The sequence below is a fragment of the Filicampus tigris genome, chromosome 1 (genome assembly GCF_054856515.1).
Source record: "Filicampus tigris isolate MCC_2025a chromosome 1, RoL_Ftig_1.0, whole genome shotgun sequence".
Taxonomy (NCBI): domain Eukaryota; kingdom Metazoa; phylum Chordata; class Actinopteri; order Syngnathiformes; family Syngnathidae; genus Filicampus; species Filicampus tigris.
The window spans coordinates 27974870-27992343 of NC_141217.1; the positions used below are offsets into that span (position 1 = coordinate 27974870).

At 40.6% G+C, this 17474-nt stretch overlaps 3 protein-coding genes across 4 annotated transcripts; 1 reads left to right on the forward strand and 2 right to left on the reverse strand.

The window, feature by feature from the left end:
- Positions 1-641: 641 nt before the first annotated feature.
- Positions 642-7716, reverse strand: uba3 (ubiquitin-like modifier activating enzyme 3). Of its 2 annotated transcripts, XM_086029937.1 has the most exons (18): positions 7370-7711; positions 7229-7267; positions 5660-5771; positions 5492-5572; positions 5343-5425; positions 4664-4744; positions 4505-4548; positions 4357-4421; positions 4117-4272; positions 3888-3990; positions 3712-3822; positions 3582-3635; positions 3310-3346; positions 3145-3226; positions 2955-3055; positions 1744-1807; positions 1607-1661; positions 642-1508 (listed from the first exon to the last, which is right to left on the reverse strand). In XM_086029937.1, exons 1-18 carry the CDS (start codon positions 7387-7389, stop codon positions 1420-1422), a joined length of 1377 nt encoding a protein of 458 aa, XP_085886063.1. In that variant the 5' UTR covers positions 7390-7711; the 3' UTR covers positions 642-1419. The 2 variants fall into 2 exon arrangements, with proteins under 2 accessions (XP_085886063.1, XP_085886071.1); XM_086029945.1 differs by lacking the exon at positions 7229-7267 and having other exon boundaries at positions 7370-7716.
- A 44-nt stretch (positions 7717-7760) lies between these two features.
- LOC147153447 (PRA1 family protein 3-like) lies at positions 7761-11952 on the forward strand. Its single transcript, XM_086029958.1, has 3 exons — positions 7761-8055; positions 9072-9289; positions 10827-11952. Exons 1-3 carry the CDS (start codon positions 7874-7876, stop codon positions 11000-11002), a joined length of 576 nt encoding a protein of 191 aa, XP_085886084.1. The 5' UTR covers positions 7761-7873; the 3' UTR covers positions 11003-11952.
- A 21-nt stretch (positions 11953-11973) lies between these two features.
- Positions 11974-17320, reverse strand: lmod3 (leiomodin 3 (fetal)). Its single transcript, XM_086029925.1, has 3 exons — positions 16929-17320; positions 15195-16814; positions 11974-14607 (listed from the first exon to the last, which is right to left on the reverse strand). The coding sequence occupies exons 1-3, from the start codon at positions 17211-17213 to the stop codon at positions 14560-14562; spliced, it is 1953 nt and encodes a 650-aa protein (XP_085886051.1). The 5' UTR covers positions 17214-17320; the 3' UTR covers positions 11974-14559.
- Between the last annotated feature and the right edge of the window lie 154 nt (positions 17321-17474).

Sequence of the window (17474 nt, forward strand, 5' to 3'; positions counted from 1 at the left end):
ATATTCACCAAAATAACTCTCAATAAGAAATTAGATCGCCACTGTGCCGAAGGTAATATGTGACCATATACCTATACTATAGTTAAATGTGATTATCTTAAAATAGCATATGGCCACTTTAATACATTTTGAAATGCTATGTTGCAGCATTCGACTTGCCCATCAGGTGTCGCAATTTGAACAAATGCAGGGCGTCGCCAGTTCACAGGGTCTAGTCGCGCATCGGGCTAGTTTGCGTAGCAGCGCAAGAACTTCATTATACGGCACAAAGCACGCTCATTTACCACGGTACGCTACTTACTGCTGTCATTTGATTAGATATTTTTGCCCTAAACGTGTTTTAATATTGTTTGTTCCTGTTATTAAAACTCTAATACTGACTTAGCTGAGGTCGGTGATAGTTTCGACCTACGTAAATATAAGTTACATCGACGCCATAGGAACGAAGCAACGTCATTTGGACTACAGATAGAAAATGTTATTTACACAACATGACAGCAAAAGCAATGACTTGATCTTCTGCCAAGTACTCCAACTTGAACTACCTACTATGATGATGTCACACAGGATGTTTGACCCAAACTCTGAAGCGTTATTTCAAAACAAAAAGGTCTGCATTTGACCGCATACTGGCAACAGGAAAAGTATGACACTGTTTTATTGTTTCGTTTAATTTAAGTAGATATTTCTGACAATATAGTGGTGTAGTATTGGAACTTTATCGTTGCCGTGGAGTGTATACAAATTGTAATGGATTGATTGTGGCATGCGTCAAAATAAAAGTCACTTTTTTTTCTTTAAATTATTTTCAGCATTAGATATACAGTAGTCCACATACATGAAAGCCTTAGTTTGTCATTTGTCACTTTGGTATCCCAAATTTAATTCCAGACCTCACCCCCACCCCCCCAACTCTCCTATTTAGACACATTTAAGGCCTCTTCAACCTATGACAAGTTTTCCGTTCTGACTGACTTTTTTCTCATATTTTTATGAAAGGTTTAATAATTTGGTCACTTTCCTCCAGTTAAAAGGTGAATAAAACTTAGGCCACCTGTCTTTCTCTTATGTGAGCCTACAGCATAAAAAGCCAACATCTCAATTATTCGACATATTTTTAGAAGGTAAAATATGAAGCTGATCTGTTGCCGCTGCAACCTGAATAAATGAATGAATCTTGAACCATGAATCTTCAATTGAGTCAAAATGAACCTGCAGTACAGTACATGATCATTCTCATTGGATGGACAGGAAGAACTCTACAATGGGCACCCACACACAAGTAAACAATATTATTATTGTTATCTGATTAATGAGAATTGACTTGTCCTATTTACACTCATAATCAGATGCGCTACAGTAACATTGTGACAGGGGAAGCCAAAAGGTCACATCAGTGTTTTGCGTTCCAAGCGGCTTTCAGGCAGTGAAATTGAGCTTGAAGAGGACTGTCTGAGGCGTGGTGACGTCAGCCACGGCTAATTCCTGTCCGTCCGACAAGCCAAGCTCTGCATGATGAGACAAATGAAAATCAATACATACATCCATAAACCCAGTGTGTAGATGTAAGCAGCCTAAGGACAAAAAAAGAGTTGCCATTTATTACCTTTCAAGGTTTTGCAGAGATTTGGCCTTGTTCGTTCCTCAATTGATTTAACAGACTGCAATAAAAGTAAATTAGTATTTTTTTTCCAAGTTTTAAATCAAATGCAAGTAACATGCTGAATTATGTCCTGCCATTACCTGCAAGTACAGAGTCTTATTTTTGCCTTCCAGAGTTGTAGTGATAGCCGGAGATTTCATTTGTCTGGAAAATAATACAAATGTAATATATTCTGGTTTTACCAAGCAGAACAGTTTGGTTACATTCAGTGTACCACGTTATGTGCCCAAACAAAAATAAACCTATTTGCGGCATGTAAATGTTAATTAGTCCAGTGGGTCTCAAATGTTCCACTTAAAAAATGTGGCTTTCCAAGTACTACCATAATGATCAATATTACAATATAGTAGCACAGCAGACCCAAGCAATCATGTATTATTCCTCAAAAGTATATTTTATATTTATTATGTAACATCATGCAGTTTCAGCATTAACACTGTGCTTAAATAGATGAACATAAAATATACTTCAATTCAAATGTATTGCACAAGTCAATTCAAAAAACTCTTAAATCGTAATCTTAAAAACAAACAGTTATTAATGATTAAATGTATCGTACTTAAAAAATGAATACAACTGGCTAAACATGGCTACCCAAAAGCACTTGTAAACATTAAAAGTAACTTAAGTTAGTAGTTAACTTAATTTGCATGTCATTTAATTTTTACATACTGGTCATTTTTCTTCACCACCGTGCATGTTGATGAATTAGAATTAATTCTAAATGACGTCACATACCCGTGGAGCCCTCATTTGCATAACCCATGCCCCTAATTTCCTATAACGGGGTATCCATCTGACAGAATCTCAGTGAATCAGCTGTGGTTATGGTCCCTAAATGTTCTAACGGTCTTTATCTTATTTTGAAAGGGTTAGTATCATCGGGAAGCAAAAAAAAAAAATCGTTATCATATCATATGGTCGCCCATTTTTCTGGTATCCACACTCAAAAGTTGAGGTATTATCCACATAGTAATTTGACAGATTGGGATTTCCTGTGTTCAGACATGTATTTTTTGTCTGTAAAGAGAAGTTCTCTTATTTTGCTAATAGTGATGGTTGTCATAATTTTTCCTGGGCACAGAGAATCGTGACGCGCCCATGAATGGATTTGTAAATGTATAAGCGGCATGAATCTGGTTTGCCCAAAAATATCCATAAATTAGCCGCATCATTGTTTAAGCCGCAGGGTTCAAAGTGTGAAAAAAGTAGTATCATAGTGTCCGGAAATGACAGTACAGTATTAACTGCTCTTTCTGGCTTGTTGGAAACGGTGTTGAGTGTTACTCACAGGGAGGCGTTCTCTGTCAGGTACTCTAAGACCTCCTGCAATTTTGCAGAAGGTGGGAACTGGAGGTCTTGAGGCACCTGGCTGCACGCTGAACAGTTGTCCTGCCCGTCACAAACACACACACGGCACAAGGCTGCGTTATTGTTCGTCTGGGGGGGAAAAAAAACGCGAAAGATCCTGGGCAACAAACCTTTCGCTCAGCTTCAAAACTGTAAGTGTAGAGTCCGTCCACATCGTTAAAGACCAGGTAATTATTTAAAGGAATATATGCACTGCAACAAGAAAGGGATGTGAAGTGTGTTTGACAAAGCCATAGATTTAGCAGAATGATTCCAAACAAGCTTCCGCTACAGACCTTGTAGCAATTTTAAAGACTTCACTTGCACAGGCAGCTGCAAACAACACAAGCAAATGAGGAAACAGCAAAACCAGAATGAAGACCTAATACCTCTTTGGACATTTGTCAGTGTAGGATCAACATCATTTGCCGTTAATTTAAATCTGATGTAGTGCAAGATAAAAGTCAATTAGGCACGGAGACCAACCAAGGGCTGATTATGTATTTCTCCAAAGTCAAGAAGACTAAATGCCGAAAGACGAACACCAAGAAATGCGTCAGTTTCATACCGGCGATAACGGCGTTCGTCGACGCCACGGCAGGAATGATCCGCTTTACAACTCCTGCAAAATGCACCGTCATCAGCACCCAAAAATGCAAAAGCTGTCAGTTCTAGTGAGAACGCAAAATGGATTTGACCTTGAGTGAGTCTGTACGTGATTCCTGTGATGTTGAACTGTGCGGCTCGCTCTAGCGCTCGCTCAAACACCCACTGGATGTGCTCGGGATTATCGCCGTCCAAACTGGTTTCTAGAGAACAAGAATGTGACAGTGATTACTCCAACAACACGGAAAGGATCAAATGACTTCCATACCTCCAAATGGCTTTTCTTTGGGCCACTGAAAAATTCTGGGGTATTCAATGCAATGTTCGGGGAGCCTCGGCATGGACGCAATGGTGCACATGGGGAAATGAACCTGAGTATTGTAAAATGAGAAAGTTGGAGTCGTCTTCGTAGCTGCTAAAATGCAACTGGACAAGTCCCGCTCATGCCCTTCAAAGTGTGGTGACGGAAAAAAGGAGTAACTGAGTGCGAGGCTGACCTGCGGCGGGTACAACTCTAGTGTGCAGTCGATGCAAGCCGTCATGCCGGGTAAAATGACGCGAGCGTTTCCTTTAAAGCCTTCCGTGCCTCCGTCAATGAGGGGGATGATGGAGCTGGGATCCAGTATTCCGTCTTCATAGCTCAGGAGGGATATCTAAACTTAGCAAAAATGGCAATGAGCTAAATCTCATTTTACTGAGCTTGATGAGCATCGGTCAAAGAGAGCGCAGCTTCCTACCAGCATGCCGTTCATCCATCGCCTGGCGATGATGGAGTCCAGCCCACAGACGATGATGTGGAACTCTGCAGGGAGACAAGGAGTTCAAAGTCCTTTGACTTAACTCGCACTGCTCAAGGTGACGTCTGATAGGCAAAAACACACTTACGCCTGTAGAAGGACTCGTCAAAATCCTGGATTTTTTTTAAGTGACTGAATGTGTAACTCATGAGGAATCAAAACCAAGTTCATGTGCTTGAAGTTGAATGCAAATATGCTGAGGTCATTGTCATTAGAGATGAAGAAACTTTGTTCCAAAATAGGATACGGGACAACTTTACATCCAGGGATGCGACTGTTGATGAAGTCAGCAGCCACTTCTGCTTTTGGCCGTCCGACATCTTTAGGCCTGGTGAAACAAGTTAAAACAAAAACAGATGGGATCAACAATGAGAGAAAACAAACATGGTCATAGGCCATAGGCACCCTCAAGGTGCCTCAAACATTACTAATCATGCATCATTCAAGTATCAATGGAAGATCTTGCACTAACATAGGCAACTAAAAACATTGCTGCTAACCCAAGTAAAAACAACAATGTATAAACAAAGCCATTTAGGCATAATAGACTAAAACACCCAATCAAAATACAAGCTGGTGGAAAATACAATGGCAGGAGTTTTTAACTGGCGTTTCAATTTTAACAAAAGCAAATCCCTATGTGCGGTCAACACCCAAGTTTGCCCAAGCCACATACTCCGCAGTGAGATGTGCAATTAACGACAGACAATTAGGAAGTGACCTGAAGGTGGCGCTTCTGTTAAAAAAAAAACAAAAAAAAAAACAAGAACATATTTGACCCGGCATCAACACAGCACTACTTTTATATACTTTGTAGTATCTTTACAGAAATTCATTACTTTGACCAAGAAAAATAAATACATTTTAAAAAATTGGATGACAACTGGAAGAAGACTAAGTGAGAATAAAATAAAAAGGAAAGCTACCTGAAAAGAAACTGCCGATTGAGGTTGGACAAGTCAATAGTGTCCATGTCAACCACGTGAATGAGGCGGAACCCAGACAGGGCCTGCAACAACACAAGCTTGTTAGAACAAGCTGAGGGTGCTCACATTGCTGTGAATCCATTTCCTACCAAATCTTTAAGCAGCTCGCAGCCAAGCCCACCCGCACCGATCACCAAAATCTTGCATGTCTCCAACAGGAACTGTAGAGACTGAGGCGACACACGCATCCAGACAGCGGCATGATGAGGTCATCGTTCATACAATGTAAACGTGGCCATTTATGTGTCCTCGCTCACCTCTGTGCTTGGCTCAAAATCAGGATGTGTGAACGGACCAGGTCTCTCCAGGAACTTCCTCACGTGATTCCACCGGCCGTCCCAGTCGCAGGCACCACCATCTACAGCCATTCTAGAAGCACAACACACACTCACGCTCATGAGTACATCTGTACGACTTCTGATCGCTGAATTAGTTACAGTTATACGGTACATGAATTTTTTGTCAATGTCTGTAATGTGGTGAGGCGATAATACATTTATATGGTTTCACAGTCATAACGGCCCACTGAGGTAAGACAGATAGATCTATGTGACCTGCTACAAATGCCAGCTTTTGTGAGATTTTAAAAAAAATGAGCCCAAGATAAATCATTTCAATTTTTTTCCCACCATCAATTTGACTAATAACCCGTACAACACAATTGAATTTATATTTAAAAATATTTTCAAGAGGGGAAAGTAAAAATAAAAATTTAAGATCATGTGATTGTACAAGCGAGCACACCCTCATAACAGGGATGTGGCTGTGGTCAGAATAAACTGTCATATTCAGACTCATGTTTAGTCAGTGCCAGCACTCACCTGCCACTATTTTAAGTGCTCTTAATTAACCAGAAATAAATTTCACATGTTCTAGTAGACTTTTCCTGAGAGTTTTTTCCTTTCTGGCAAATGACTGCTTGTTTGGTGATCACACTGACTGCTATTTCATACTGTTCATAATTTCTTACACTTAGTCTAAGGTCCCAGTTCAGTTCAGTTAAGAAAAACAAATCTCAGCCCCATCTTTCGTTGTTCATGTTCATTTTGTGTTGAGCAGTGTAGCAATGCTGTTGGTGTGCCAATCAGACTTTTGGGAAATTCTGGTCAAAATGTTCGACTATGGTTTCATTAGACCATTTCAAAATCTCCCAAACACAAAATAGGTTATAGTCTGATTGATGAAACTCTCATAAATACAACAACTTTTTTGTTGTTGTTATTAGAATTCTATTTAATTGAACAGTTTATAGGTCACAGGTCACATTAATGGTGGAAAAAAATACCTACTATTTGAAGAGGGGTGTTTGCACTTTTTTTTTACATATCCACGCCACTGTAGTTAAAGCTCCAATTTTTAAGCAACTGTTTGTCAGTTTTCCAGCCAGCTACAATGGTGACAAAACAGCTATTTGCCATCATTAGTGCAAGGCTTATGTATAAAACAATTGGTAAATTAGCTGTCTAACAAAAACCCACGATTCAAAGCCATTTAAATCGCATTTCTCCCAGTGTTGACGTTTACTTTAAAAAAAAAAAATTGATGAGACTCCTGACCAGGCCGGACCACCTTAAACGAGGTCTGTTTACTTCCAGGAAATACATATGTACCTAATATTGTGGTCAGAAGGTGTAACGATGAGTCGTAAATCAAAATAAAGATACGTTAAGGGCACTATTGGATGGGATTCGAGACGGACAGCAAGGTCGGTTTATTTAGTCAGGCTCTGGCTAAAATATGTGAATTTGTATGTCTTGTGGCCTCACTGCCTAACGCAACCCTTCTGCCGGGCAGAGAGAACCCTTTCATTAGCATTCGTCACTAACTTGTCTGTCAGGTCCTCTATTCGCCTTCTTTTCTTCTCCCTGGAAGAAAAAATGGGAATAGATTTGAATCATGCCGCGTTAGGGTCAAACTGCGAGACGTTTAGCTCCGATTAAATAGCATTTTCATCCATTGTGACTTACGGCTCCTCGGCATCCGCCATACTTTCACGGTCCCATGTCCTCGAGTGTGACGGGGGAGTTGGTGAGCGTCAAAGCTGCGCAGCACGACGCAGCTTCGTAGAAACGCCGGACGAAAAGCGCAGATATTAATATTGTATTTAAAATGTGTATTTATTCATTTATTTGTTTGTTTATTTATTTACTTATTTATTTAACAACAGTCATTATTCTCTCAATACTGAACGAAGAACAATGTGTAAATAGGCTTCAATGTGCTTTACGTGTGGTTAAAAAAAAGAAATCACTCCATTTGTAGTTATGTTTTAGTACTCGCTTCCGGGAACCAGATATAAATATTGCTGTCCTGTTAACGCCCCGCCAATGAGCCTTCAACTATCGCGAGAGTTGGAGTCACGTCCGACTGCTCCTACTGTAAACGGCAGTGATCAGCTGACCTGTCGCACACCAGCAACGTCGCAGTTTCTGTGATGTTGCTGAGCGTTTCCATCACTTCACGTTGACGTCATGGCAGCCAAAATGGAGCTTGCACCTCTCAGACCGTGGGATGATTTCTACCCCGGAACGGAGCGCTTCGCCAAACCAGAGTTCGGAGATGTGGCAAAGTGGAATAACAGAGTTATCAGCAATTTAATGTACTACCAGACGAACTACTTCGCCGCTGCCGTGGTGGTATTCCTCATCGTTGGGTTAGTACCAGCTAACACAGACTAGCTTGACTGGCTAGTTTAATTAGCATGCATACTTTTTTTTTTTTGCACCCACACCCATCATGACTACAGCGGCTATTCTGAGAGTCATGCGCTAACAGACAACTAGCTCCTCGTAGCTCTTTTTATGTAATCCCCCGCATGCTTGCGTGTGATATGCAAATGATGAGTGTCAGACAGTCACGCGAATATTATTGTGAGTCAAAAACATGTACAGTACTGTTGAGTGATTGTCAAACATACCGAGTACTACCTCTTACAATACTTGGCTCACAATGTACTGTACCACCATAATTGCCTAGTAGACCAAAGTGTTCATCAAAAACGTGGCAGATATTGTATTGATCAGAAGTGTTTTTAATATTGACTATATTCCCCACAGTTCCGTTGTCATCAGTCCTTAAAGCCGTCACATCAACAGATACAGAAAATGTATCTCAACAATGAGCAGAAATGTCCATTTCCGCATTTAATCAAGTGACACGCATGTTGTATGTCATTGAAGCTAGAAAGTGTCTTAACTCATATTGGAGATGCTCAATCAACTTTAACGTTGCTGCAACCTCGTTGTATCCTTATGTGGTGCAGTATTTAATAACATTCTTTCAGGTATGAAGTTACTTTGAGATTCTCATTTGAATCCATCCATCCATTTTCTAAAGTGCTTGTCCTTAGAGTCACGCTAAACTTAGACTGATGTTAGATTAGGCCTATCCCTGTTTGCTTTGGGCGAGAGACACACACCCTGAACTGGTTGCCAACCAATCGCAGGGCACATATAAGCAAACAAGATTGATTGAAACCCAGAATTTAAGAAGTGTAGCTAGCTACCATGCTTATTTTCGGCTGATTCCTCAGAATGCCGACATTGTTATTCCTGTCTGCGTGCAGCACTGAACCATCTCTGCTTCTGCTGCTGCTGCTGCTATTGATCACCACCTCATTGTTTAAAAATAATGACCTACATGGCTTAAACACCATTGTCCTTTTTGCAGGTTCTTGAATCCACTTGGCATGTTTCTTGGAGGAACTGTCGTGACTTTGGTATTCATGGGTTCCGTGTGGGCCGGGGAAAATCAAGCCACCATCAAGAACTTCAAGAGGAAGAACCCCACTCTGTTTGTCATCGCCGTCATGGTCACCAGTTACTTCCTGCTGTCGCTGTGCGGCGGTGTCATGGTCTTCATCTTTGGCATCACCTTCCCTCTGCTATGTAAGTCTTTATGTTGACATATTTTCGTTATTCACGTGGATGGACATTTATTTTCGATACTACTCAGACCTCACCGGAATTCATGCTCGTTTTCTGCTGTTTATCGTGGCTCAATACATTTGATTTATTTCAGCATGCTTGCATTCTATGTTTACCCCTAAATGTACCCTGAAGCTCTTTAACACACTTGACCTTTTCTTGTTTATCCCTGGCCTGAAAAAAAACCCATCAGACTTTCATTTTGTTCAATAGTGAGCAATAGCAGGCTAAATAGTTGTTGGTGAGTTTAATTTATGAAGAAACAACCTCTCATTTGTTAGCTTTATGAAGTTAGATACATGTTGTAGTTCAAAGCAAAAGTATAAATTAATTAATTCATTCATTCATTCATTCATACTCTCTCCGAACCTCTTATCCTCAGTTGTACCAGTATTTCGATCCGCTTCAAAAATTGTTGACCATATACTGACATGTGAATTTTATAGTGTTGTTATTTTGTCTTTGTCATTGCCACAGTCACACCAAGAAACATATTTAGTAATGCATTGGTATTGAAGGACCAGCCAGGACAACTTTTGTGTTATGTTTGCACAAGCATTGGTGTTTGTGGCTCGGTATACACAAACTTTGCTGAAATGATCTTTAAAAAAACAAAAAAAAATCTCGCCATGTTTCACTGGAATTACTTTTAACCTCTGACCATGTCACTTCCATTTCCTTCATGGTGAAGTGGGTCGGATATTGGATATTCAACACATGTTGACCACTAAGAAAGTGATTGATTTACAGACGTGTAATATAGCCAGAAAAGAATATCTGTCTGTAAGTAAGGCACACTGCAAAACTGTAGGGGGAGCCAAAACTAATCCAAGTAAGTATTTTTGTTTCTTTAAGTATGCATAGACAATACTGGACATCCTCAACCAAACCTGTTTGGACTAAAAGTTGATCTAAATTACAACACTCAAGTTTGTTTGTTTTTTTCTTTGTTTTTTTTAATTTGCAGTATATTAAAGTTGGCCAACACTGGCTAACCGGTGTTTTTCATATCAGCGCTCTCCTGAATGACTCACTCAGGGAAGCATAACTGAGGTTTTGCAGCAGCTGAACAAGTTTCCAAACCCTCATTCTGACTCACTGCTCAATTAAAAGAGAACATACACTGACGCTGGCAAGTATTCTCTTATGAAAGATGGCAGAATTTCACCAGCTTTAGTTGTTTTGCTCTGTTCTCTGACTCCATATGATCGTTAAAGTGAGCATTCGAGCTTTAACATGCCGCTGGAGCCAGCGTGATCACGTCCCAGGCGGCCTGCCCACCGCCCCATGTTTACAGATCGCTATGGTTTCTTGATGTGGACACAACCGCATTTACTGACTGATGTCATGCCTTTGCGATCTGCTTCATAGACTAACACCTGCATGTGTGTGTCTCCCTCTCTGTCACTTTTTATGTCCAGCAAAGAATATCTAAATATAAATACAGTTGTCGTTATAAGTTTTGAAAACTGTCGTATATCCCATTGTTGCCGTTCAGTAATCCTCATCCATGCGTCCCTGAGACTGCGCAATGTGAAGAACAGGCTGGAGAATAAGATGGAAGGTGTTGGGATGAAGAAGACTCCGATGGGCATCATCATGGATCTCTTGGATCAGCAGGAGGAGAGAGTAAACAAAATTCAGGATTTTATCGAAAGCAAACTGAAGCAGTAAGAATTGTAGCAAAGGGAAGTCTGCGACACATCATCCCGCATGCCACAAGTAGAATCATATTTGTACTTCTGGACCTGCGGTCTTCCCGTTTGCTTTTTTCGTATGCAGTTAGATGAGCACACTCCTTCAAATGTGTACAGATGCTTTGCATAATCACAGCTGGAAGACAAATGGCAGCAAAGGTTTGAGCATTCCCATGTCCAAAGATTTAAAAATACACGCATCCCCTTGCTGGTATTGGCTTCTTTGGCACGCAACCTGGGTGTTTTTTTCTATTTTTTATCTTACACTTAATTGTGCTACCTTGTTACAAGCATTGCTTGCTTTAATTTCTTAGCTATAATAAGTAACCCAATACAAAACCCCGATTTTACTTAATGAAAGCAAACCTTCCTCTTCTCACCTCAGGAGCCTTATGAATACTGATCCAAGGCCAATGCGCTTCTGGTGTACATGTGTTCTCACTAGTAATCCTGAGTATAAATAGAACAATTTTTCAGCCAGTATGACTATGTGCTGAAAGCAAAGACCTCCTCTGATCTTTGCTATGCAATATAAAAGGAATGGCTCGTTCAGCTTTATTCTACTGTAATATGTATATGTTTGCTGTCTGTGTGTATTATTTCTGCTATATTATTATGAGTGCAATGGCTGGAGGATGCGCACTATTCTTCATTGAACTGAAAGATCTTCATCACTACCGGATTGGCACCACATAATATATGGTGGCACTGGTGTGTGTATAAGTGGTGTCTTCCTTTTCGACGGCTGGCATTTTAGCAAATATCCCCTAAAGCTTTTCTCATGTGCACATTGCCTGCGCAGGTTGTGCATGAAGGCCAATGGATGGATGTACTATGTTGTCCTCTGTTACATGTGACTTTTTCCATTCAACAACAGTGATGGTGTGATCACAGAGCCAAATTATTAAACAAGGCTGTAGAAACCAATTAATGATGCGTTGTTTTTTTTCTTATCACTTTATGAATGCTATGCAGTAGTTGTGTCTTGTTTACAAATTGCCAAATGCAAACCACAACTAATCCAGCATGTAGCAAATATAAGCCTTCCTGGCACAACATTTGGTAAATAAGCATAAAACAATTGATCTCCCCTCTGAATAAATGTACATTTGATCAGCTTTTTTTCGGTGCAAATGAGAACTTTGATGCATTTGGATTTAAAACAGTTGAAACCAAAGGTTTACATTACCATATAAAAGGACATGTTTGAATTTTTTTCTCACTCTGATAGGAAATCAGAATCAACTTTTCCTGTTGTAGGTCAATTAGATTACCAAAATTATTTCCATTTGCTAAATGCCAGAATAATGAGCAAAGGATTTCTTTTTTTAATTTCCATGACTTTCTTCAAATTCAAAAGTTCATATATATACAGTACTGAATTTTATGAGTTTTAGGGTCTTTGCCTCTTAACTAAATGACTTGGGTCAAATGTTTTGGATTTCCTCCTACAAAATTCTCACAATAGTTGTCAGAAATTTTGGCCCATTCTTCCTGACAGAACTAGTGGAACTGAGCCAAGTTTGTAGGCCGCCTTCCTTGCATATGCCTTTTCAGGTCTGCCCATAAATTGTCGATGGGATTGCTATCAGGGCTTCGTCATGGCCATTCCACAACATTGACTTAGTTCTCATTAAGGCAATTTGGAACCAATTTGGCCCTTTGCTCTAGGTCATTGTCCATGCGGAAGACCCATTTTGCATGCTAGGCTTTAACTTCCGGGCTGCTGACTTCAGATGTTGCATCAGTATTTCCACATGATTTTCTTTTTTCATGATGGTGTATTTTTTGGGGAAGTGCACCAGTCCACCCTGCTACCAAACAACCCCATAACATGATGATGCCAACCCCCGCTTTTGACTGTTGGGCACTTGGGATGGTGTTCTCAGGCTTGAAACGTCCACCTATTCCCTGCAAACGTAATGATGCTCATTATGGCCAGACAGTTCCATTTTAATATCTGCAGACCACAGGACATGTATCCAAAACTAAAGTATTCATCCCTGTGTTATACTTGCATAGAATTGTTTAAAACCGATTGAAGCATCTGGAAATTGCACCCTGGGATAAACCACACTTGTGGAAGTCTGTAATTCGCTTCCTGATATCTTGGCCATTTTGACCCAAAGGTGTGTCTTGAATTCACGCAAATGTTGTCAATAAACCTATCAGAAGCTTCCAAACATATGACATCATCTTGGTTTTCCCAAATTGTTCAAAGGCATAGTGATCAATTTTAGAAAGTAATGGAAAAAATGTCTGTATGTTTTTTAGGCTTTTAACAAATTAAAATAATTTTGGTAATCCTAATTGACCGATAGAACAGGAAGAGTTTAGTTTGATTTCATGTCACACAATGAAAAAAAGGCAAATGTGTATTTTAAGGTTCAACCCCTGGCAAAAAAATGATGGATTCATTGCTCCTGGATGATGATCAGAAAAAAGGAAAATCGTAAGTTGCACGGCTTCCGCATCACATTTTTTATTCAAAATGGCACCCTTCAGGGTTTAAGCAACAAAAAAAAGAAAAAAGAAATGTTGTGCTCAGTCACATTTTTTTTAGAGCAAGTAGCGGAAAAAAATGTGGAATTGCTCACTTTTGAGGACAAAATTATGGAATCATGAAAAATAAAACTATAGCTAACACCACACCTCGAGTACTTGTCATCATCTCTGGCTTTTCGAACAGCTTGCAGTCTCTGGCATGCGCTTAACCAGTGACAAACAGTATTTTTCATCAATCTGCCTCAACTTCCTCTGATTGCTACTATCAGCTCAGCTTTGCCGGTTGGAGCCTTGTCATTGACCATTCTCCTGAATTTGAATTTTTTTGTTGTTGTGCATTTTCTATTTTCATGACATATTTCTCAAAGTTTTCTATCATGATGCTTCGAGGTCTTCCTTGATCTACAACACCACTTAACATTCACAACCTTGCTATTTTGTTAGTACTTACTGTACATCTTTTGCAACATTTCATGATGTTTTACTTTCTTGAAAAAAATATATCATTCTCTTTCTCTCCTTTGTTCCGACTGCCATCTCTTATGTTGGAGCCACTCAGTCTGGCTAAATAGCAGATCCAACCTGATGCAGATGTTTGTTTTAGAGCTGAAAATTACAATTTCTAATTGAAAAGATTTTTTTCCCTCAGAATTGAGCCATTTCATACTTTTTTCCCCTCTTCTTGCTCTCAAAGAATATTGTGACTGACTGCAACAATTTTCCTTCTTGTTTTTTTAAAGTGTTTATTTAAGCCAGAAGAGTGACATTTTGAATAAAAGTCTCTTTGTGGAACATCCATGATTTGACTTAAATGTTTTTTGATCATCATTGAATGATTCCATAATTTTTTGCCAGGGGTTGTAGTGTACCTTTGATTTCAACTAATGTACATACCACATATAGGCTTTTGTGAAACATGATTTGACAACAGCCAGCCTCTATGTGTGTGAACATGTAGTTCTTTCTCACTGTACAGTTCATTTTCAAAATACAGGATGTGTCAAACACATATTACAATTAGTCACTGCCTCAGAGGAGACTTGTTTCACTTGATTCCAGAGCTTTAGGGAGCGGCACCTGCAAGCAAAGGAAATAATCTGTATTAATGTTTGTGTGGCATTCTATTAATATGTTATCATACTCTACGGACTGTATGCACTGAAAGGAGTGTGATAATAGTACATTGGACACTTAATATACCGTATGCAGATATCCCAAAGCTCAAAGGATCATTCCTCTACGTAAAAATGTCTGTCTCTGTTTATGTGCCCCTCCTCTCGTCCGCAATCAGACCTACTTTCCTATGACCCTGAACAGAATACGGTGGTGGATGTATTGTGTTTACATCCAGAGAAGCTGGCTGAAAGGCTTTCTTTAGCTTTAGTTTGCAAACGGTGGCTTCTATGACGCATGAAGTTGTGCCCACTATATTGCCAAAGATTCCATCAAGTGTAAGCCTTGAATGTAAGGTTTGGATTCTTACCATGTCAGCACTAACTACGAGGACATATTTGCTGTTGGAAGAATGTGGAAGCCCCTTCTTAACTGAGATGGAGTATGTTTGACTTTAAGGACTCCAGGCAATCAGTCCCAATTTTATCTAATTGGGACTTCCTTATTAAAGGCCCGATGTGGATTATTAATCACCCAGCAGCAATACTCACAGATTTAAGATAGGCCACGTTACTCTTCTTGATCTCATTTAGGAGCTCATCACGGGGTGTGGGATCAACCTTTGGTGGCACTCGCCTGCGAGGGATCGGTTTCAAAGTCTTAATGACATCCTTCAGGTTTGCTTTTTCATCCGCCGGCCCTTGTGTGACTGACTCCTTCACTTTGGGAGTCTTCCTCAGCTGGAAACCGGCCCTCTCTTGTCGACTGGCTTCCCTGCGGTCCAACTCCAGAAAATGGTCACGTTTCTTCTGAGTTTTCTTCAGCCGGACGTCCCTCAATGGGTTTTGGGACTCAGCATTTGGTTGTTTGGGAATTCTGTTGTGTTTGAGCTGCTTTGGGGGCTCTGGTTCTTCTTCTTTTTTCCCCCCTTCTTCTTTTGGGGTCAGGTTATTCAGTTCTTTTGGGGGTGCAACAAGCCCATGTTTCTGCAGGAGTTCCAGGGGCGGTATGTAGCCCAGCATCTCGAGTAAACCTGGAGGCAGGTTTAGACTACTCTCATACATCTGCATTACCTCCCTCTGCTCTTTCAGCTGCTGCTGCTTCTGCTCTTCTTTTCTCAGTTGTCTCTGGCGGTCCAGGTTCCTGGTTAAGAGATTAGTCACAACCATCCTTGGCCCTGGCTGCTCAAAATGGTAGCCCATCTTCAGGAGGGTGTTGTTGGCCTTGAGCAGGCGTGAGATTTCCATCTCGGCATGATGACCCAGCATGTGTCTTTGATTGTGAAATCGCAGCTCAGTGAGTGTCTCGTTGAATTGGAGGCATCGAATGATGGCAACAATTCCCTTTCCTGTGATGAAATTGGACTCGATGTTCAGCGTTGTGATGCTGCGATTCTCGCGTAGCATGTTGGCCAAGTTGAACGCAATGTTTTCATCCACTCCGGTGTTTGCGATGCTGAAGGTTTTCACGTGTTTGTTCTTCTTTAAGGCGTTGACATAGTCCAGGAGCATCTCTTTGGGAATGTTTTCGATGTTGTTGAGATTTACCTCAGTGACAGAAGAGTTGTTGTTTCGGATCTTGTCAAGTGTCGACTCCAAATTTGTCTCGTTTCCTGATGGCCGAGATGTCATTTTGATATTATTCAGTGCCAGCTTGGGAATTTTTAACTTATTGATTTTTGGCTCCTCTTTCTGACGGAGTTTGTCATTGGGCTCACTTGTCTTTGCATCTCTCAGTAAGTCGAGGGGAGTCAAAGAGTCTGTCGTTTTACTTTCCTCTATAACATCTGTTGGGTTAGGGTTAGGGTTAGGTTTCGGGTTAGGGCCTGGATTAGGGTTAGGGCCATCTTCATGGCCTGCTGTTTCCTTTTCTGTGCTATCAAATTGTGTCTCAGTTTTTTCATCAGATTGTGTCTCAGTGCTTTCATGTTTATTTGAATTAATCTTTTTGTCTTTCTCGTGGACCTCTTTGTCTGTTTCATTGCTCTCTTTTACGTTGTTTATGATTTCCTTAATAGGTTCTTCTATTGTGTCATCAAGTATTTGCCTTTCTCTTGTACCATTTTTAGCCTTTTCCTCAATGACTTCCTCATTCACTTCATGTACTTCATGGTGCCCATCTTCCGCAGGGTCGACTTTTTCTTTCTCTTCAGCCTCCTGACTCAATGTTCTCTGATGAAGACAACCAAGGGGACCAACATTGTTACTACTGTGTCCTCCCAAGTTCTAGTATTATGTTTGTTCTCAACTTATTTTTAAATATTTGGCAGTCTGGTGGCCTCTTACCTCACTGGGTAGCAGAGTAGCAGGCACTCTTTCTTCCTCAAGCATACGTTTGGATTCCTTTTCCCAGTAGAGGTAGCCGACCAAGGATCTGTGGTCAAAGGTTCCAGTCGGAGGCTTCTCTGTCTGGTCCTTCTGCCTCTGTCCAACTGGAACACTGTCATCTGGAGCGATCATAATATCCATTTCACTCTGGAGCTCCTTAAGCTCCTCGGGCGAAAGCATAGCAAGGAGTTCATCCTCATCAATGTCCTCTTCATTGAGATCCTCAGTATCTCTGTTGGACATCTCTCTTTGTGTTCAGTTCAAATTCTGTCAAAGGATGCTAAATGTTTGTCAGACCACTGACACGCGGCACAGCAAACTGGCAAGCTTCTGACTTCAGCTGGAGTTGCTCTGCTTCTGCCTCATGTGCAGTCTAAAATTAAACACTGCGAAGTGCACGGGAGATATTTACGGCAAGACAAGTAGGGGGCGAAAGGCATGCTATCAGTCTTTTTTCAGCCCCTCCTCACAGGGCTTTTGGGATGACAGTTGCTTCACGCAAAT

Excerpts from the sequence above, each read along its gene's own strand:
- uba3 (XM_086029937.1), bottom strand. The coding sequence starts at position 7,389 with ATGGCGGATGCCGAGGAGCC. Across the intron at positions 4,549-4,663 it reads CCTGGATGTAAAGTTGTCCC|TCACTTAAAAAAAATCCAGG; the intron begins GTATCCTATTTT and ends TTACACATTCAG. Across the intron at positions 3,227-3,309 it reads GTCTTTAAAATTGCTACAAG|TGCATATATTCCTTTAAATA; the intron begins GTCTGTAGCGGA and ends TTCTTGTTGCAG.
- LOC147153447 (XM_086029958.1), top strand. The coding sequence starts at position 7,874 with ATGGCAGCCAAAATGGAGCTTGCACCTCTCAGACCGTGGGATGATTTC. Across the intron at positions 8,056-9,071 it reads GTGGTATTCCTCATCGTTGG|GTTCTTGAATCCACTTGGCA; the intron begins GTTAGTACCAGC and ends TCCTTTTTGCAG. Across the intron at positions 9,290-10,826 it reads CATCACCTTCCCTCTGCTAT|TAATCCTCATCCATGCGTCC; the intron begins GTAAGTCTTTAT and ends GTTGCCGTTCAG.
- lmod3 (XM_086029925.1), bottom strand. The coding sequence starts at position 17,213 with ATGTCCAACAGAGATACTGAGGATCTCAATGAAGAGGACATTGATGAG. Across the intron at positions 16,815-16,928 it reads CTACTCTGCTACCCAGTGAG|AGAACATTGAGTCAGGAGGC; the intron begins GTAAGAGGCCAC and ends TGTCTTCATCAG. Across the intron at positions 14,608-15,194 it reads ACGTGGCCTATCTTAAATCT|GTGCCGCTCCCTAAAGCTCT; the intron begins GTGAGTATTGCT and ends CTTTGCTTGCAG.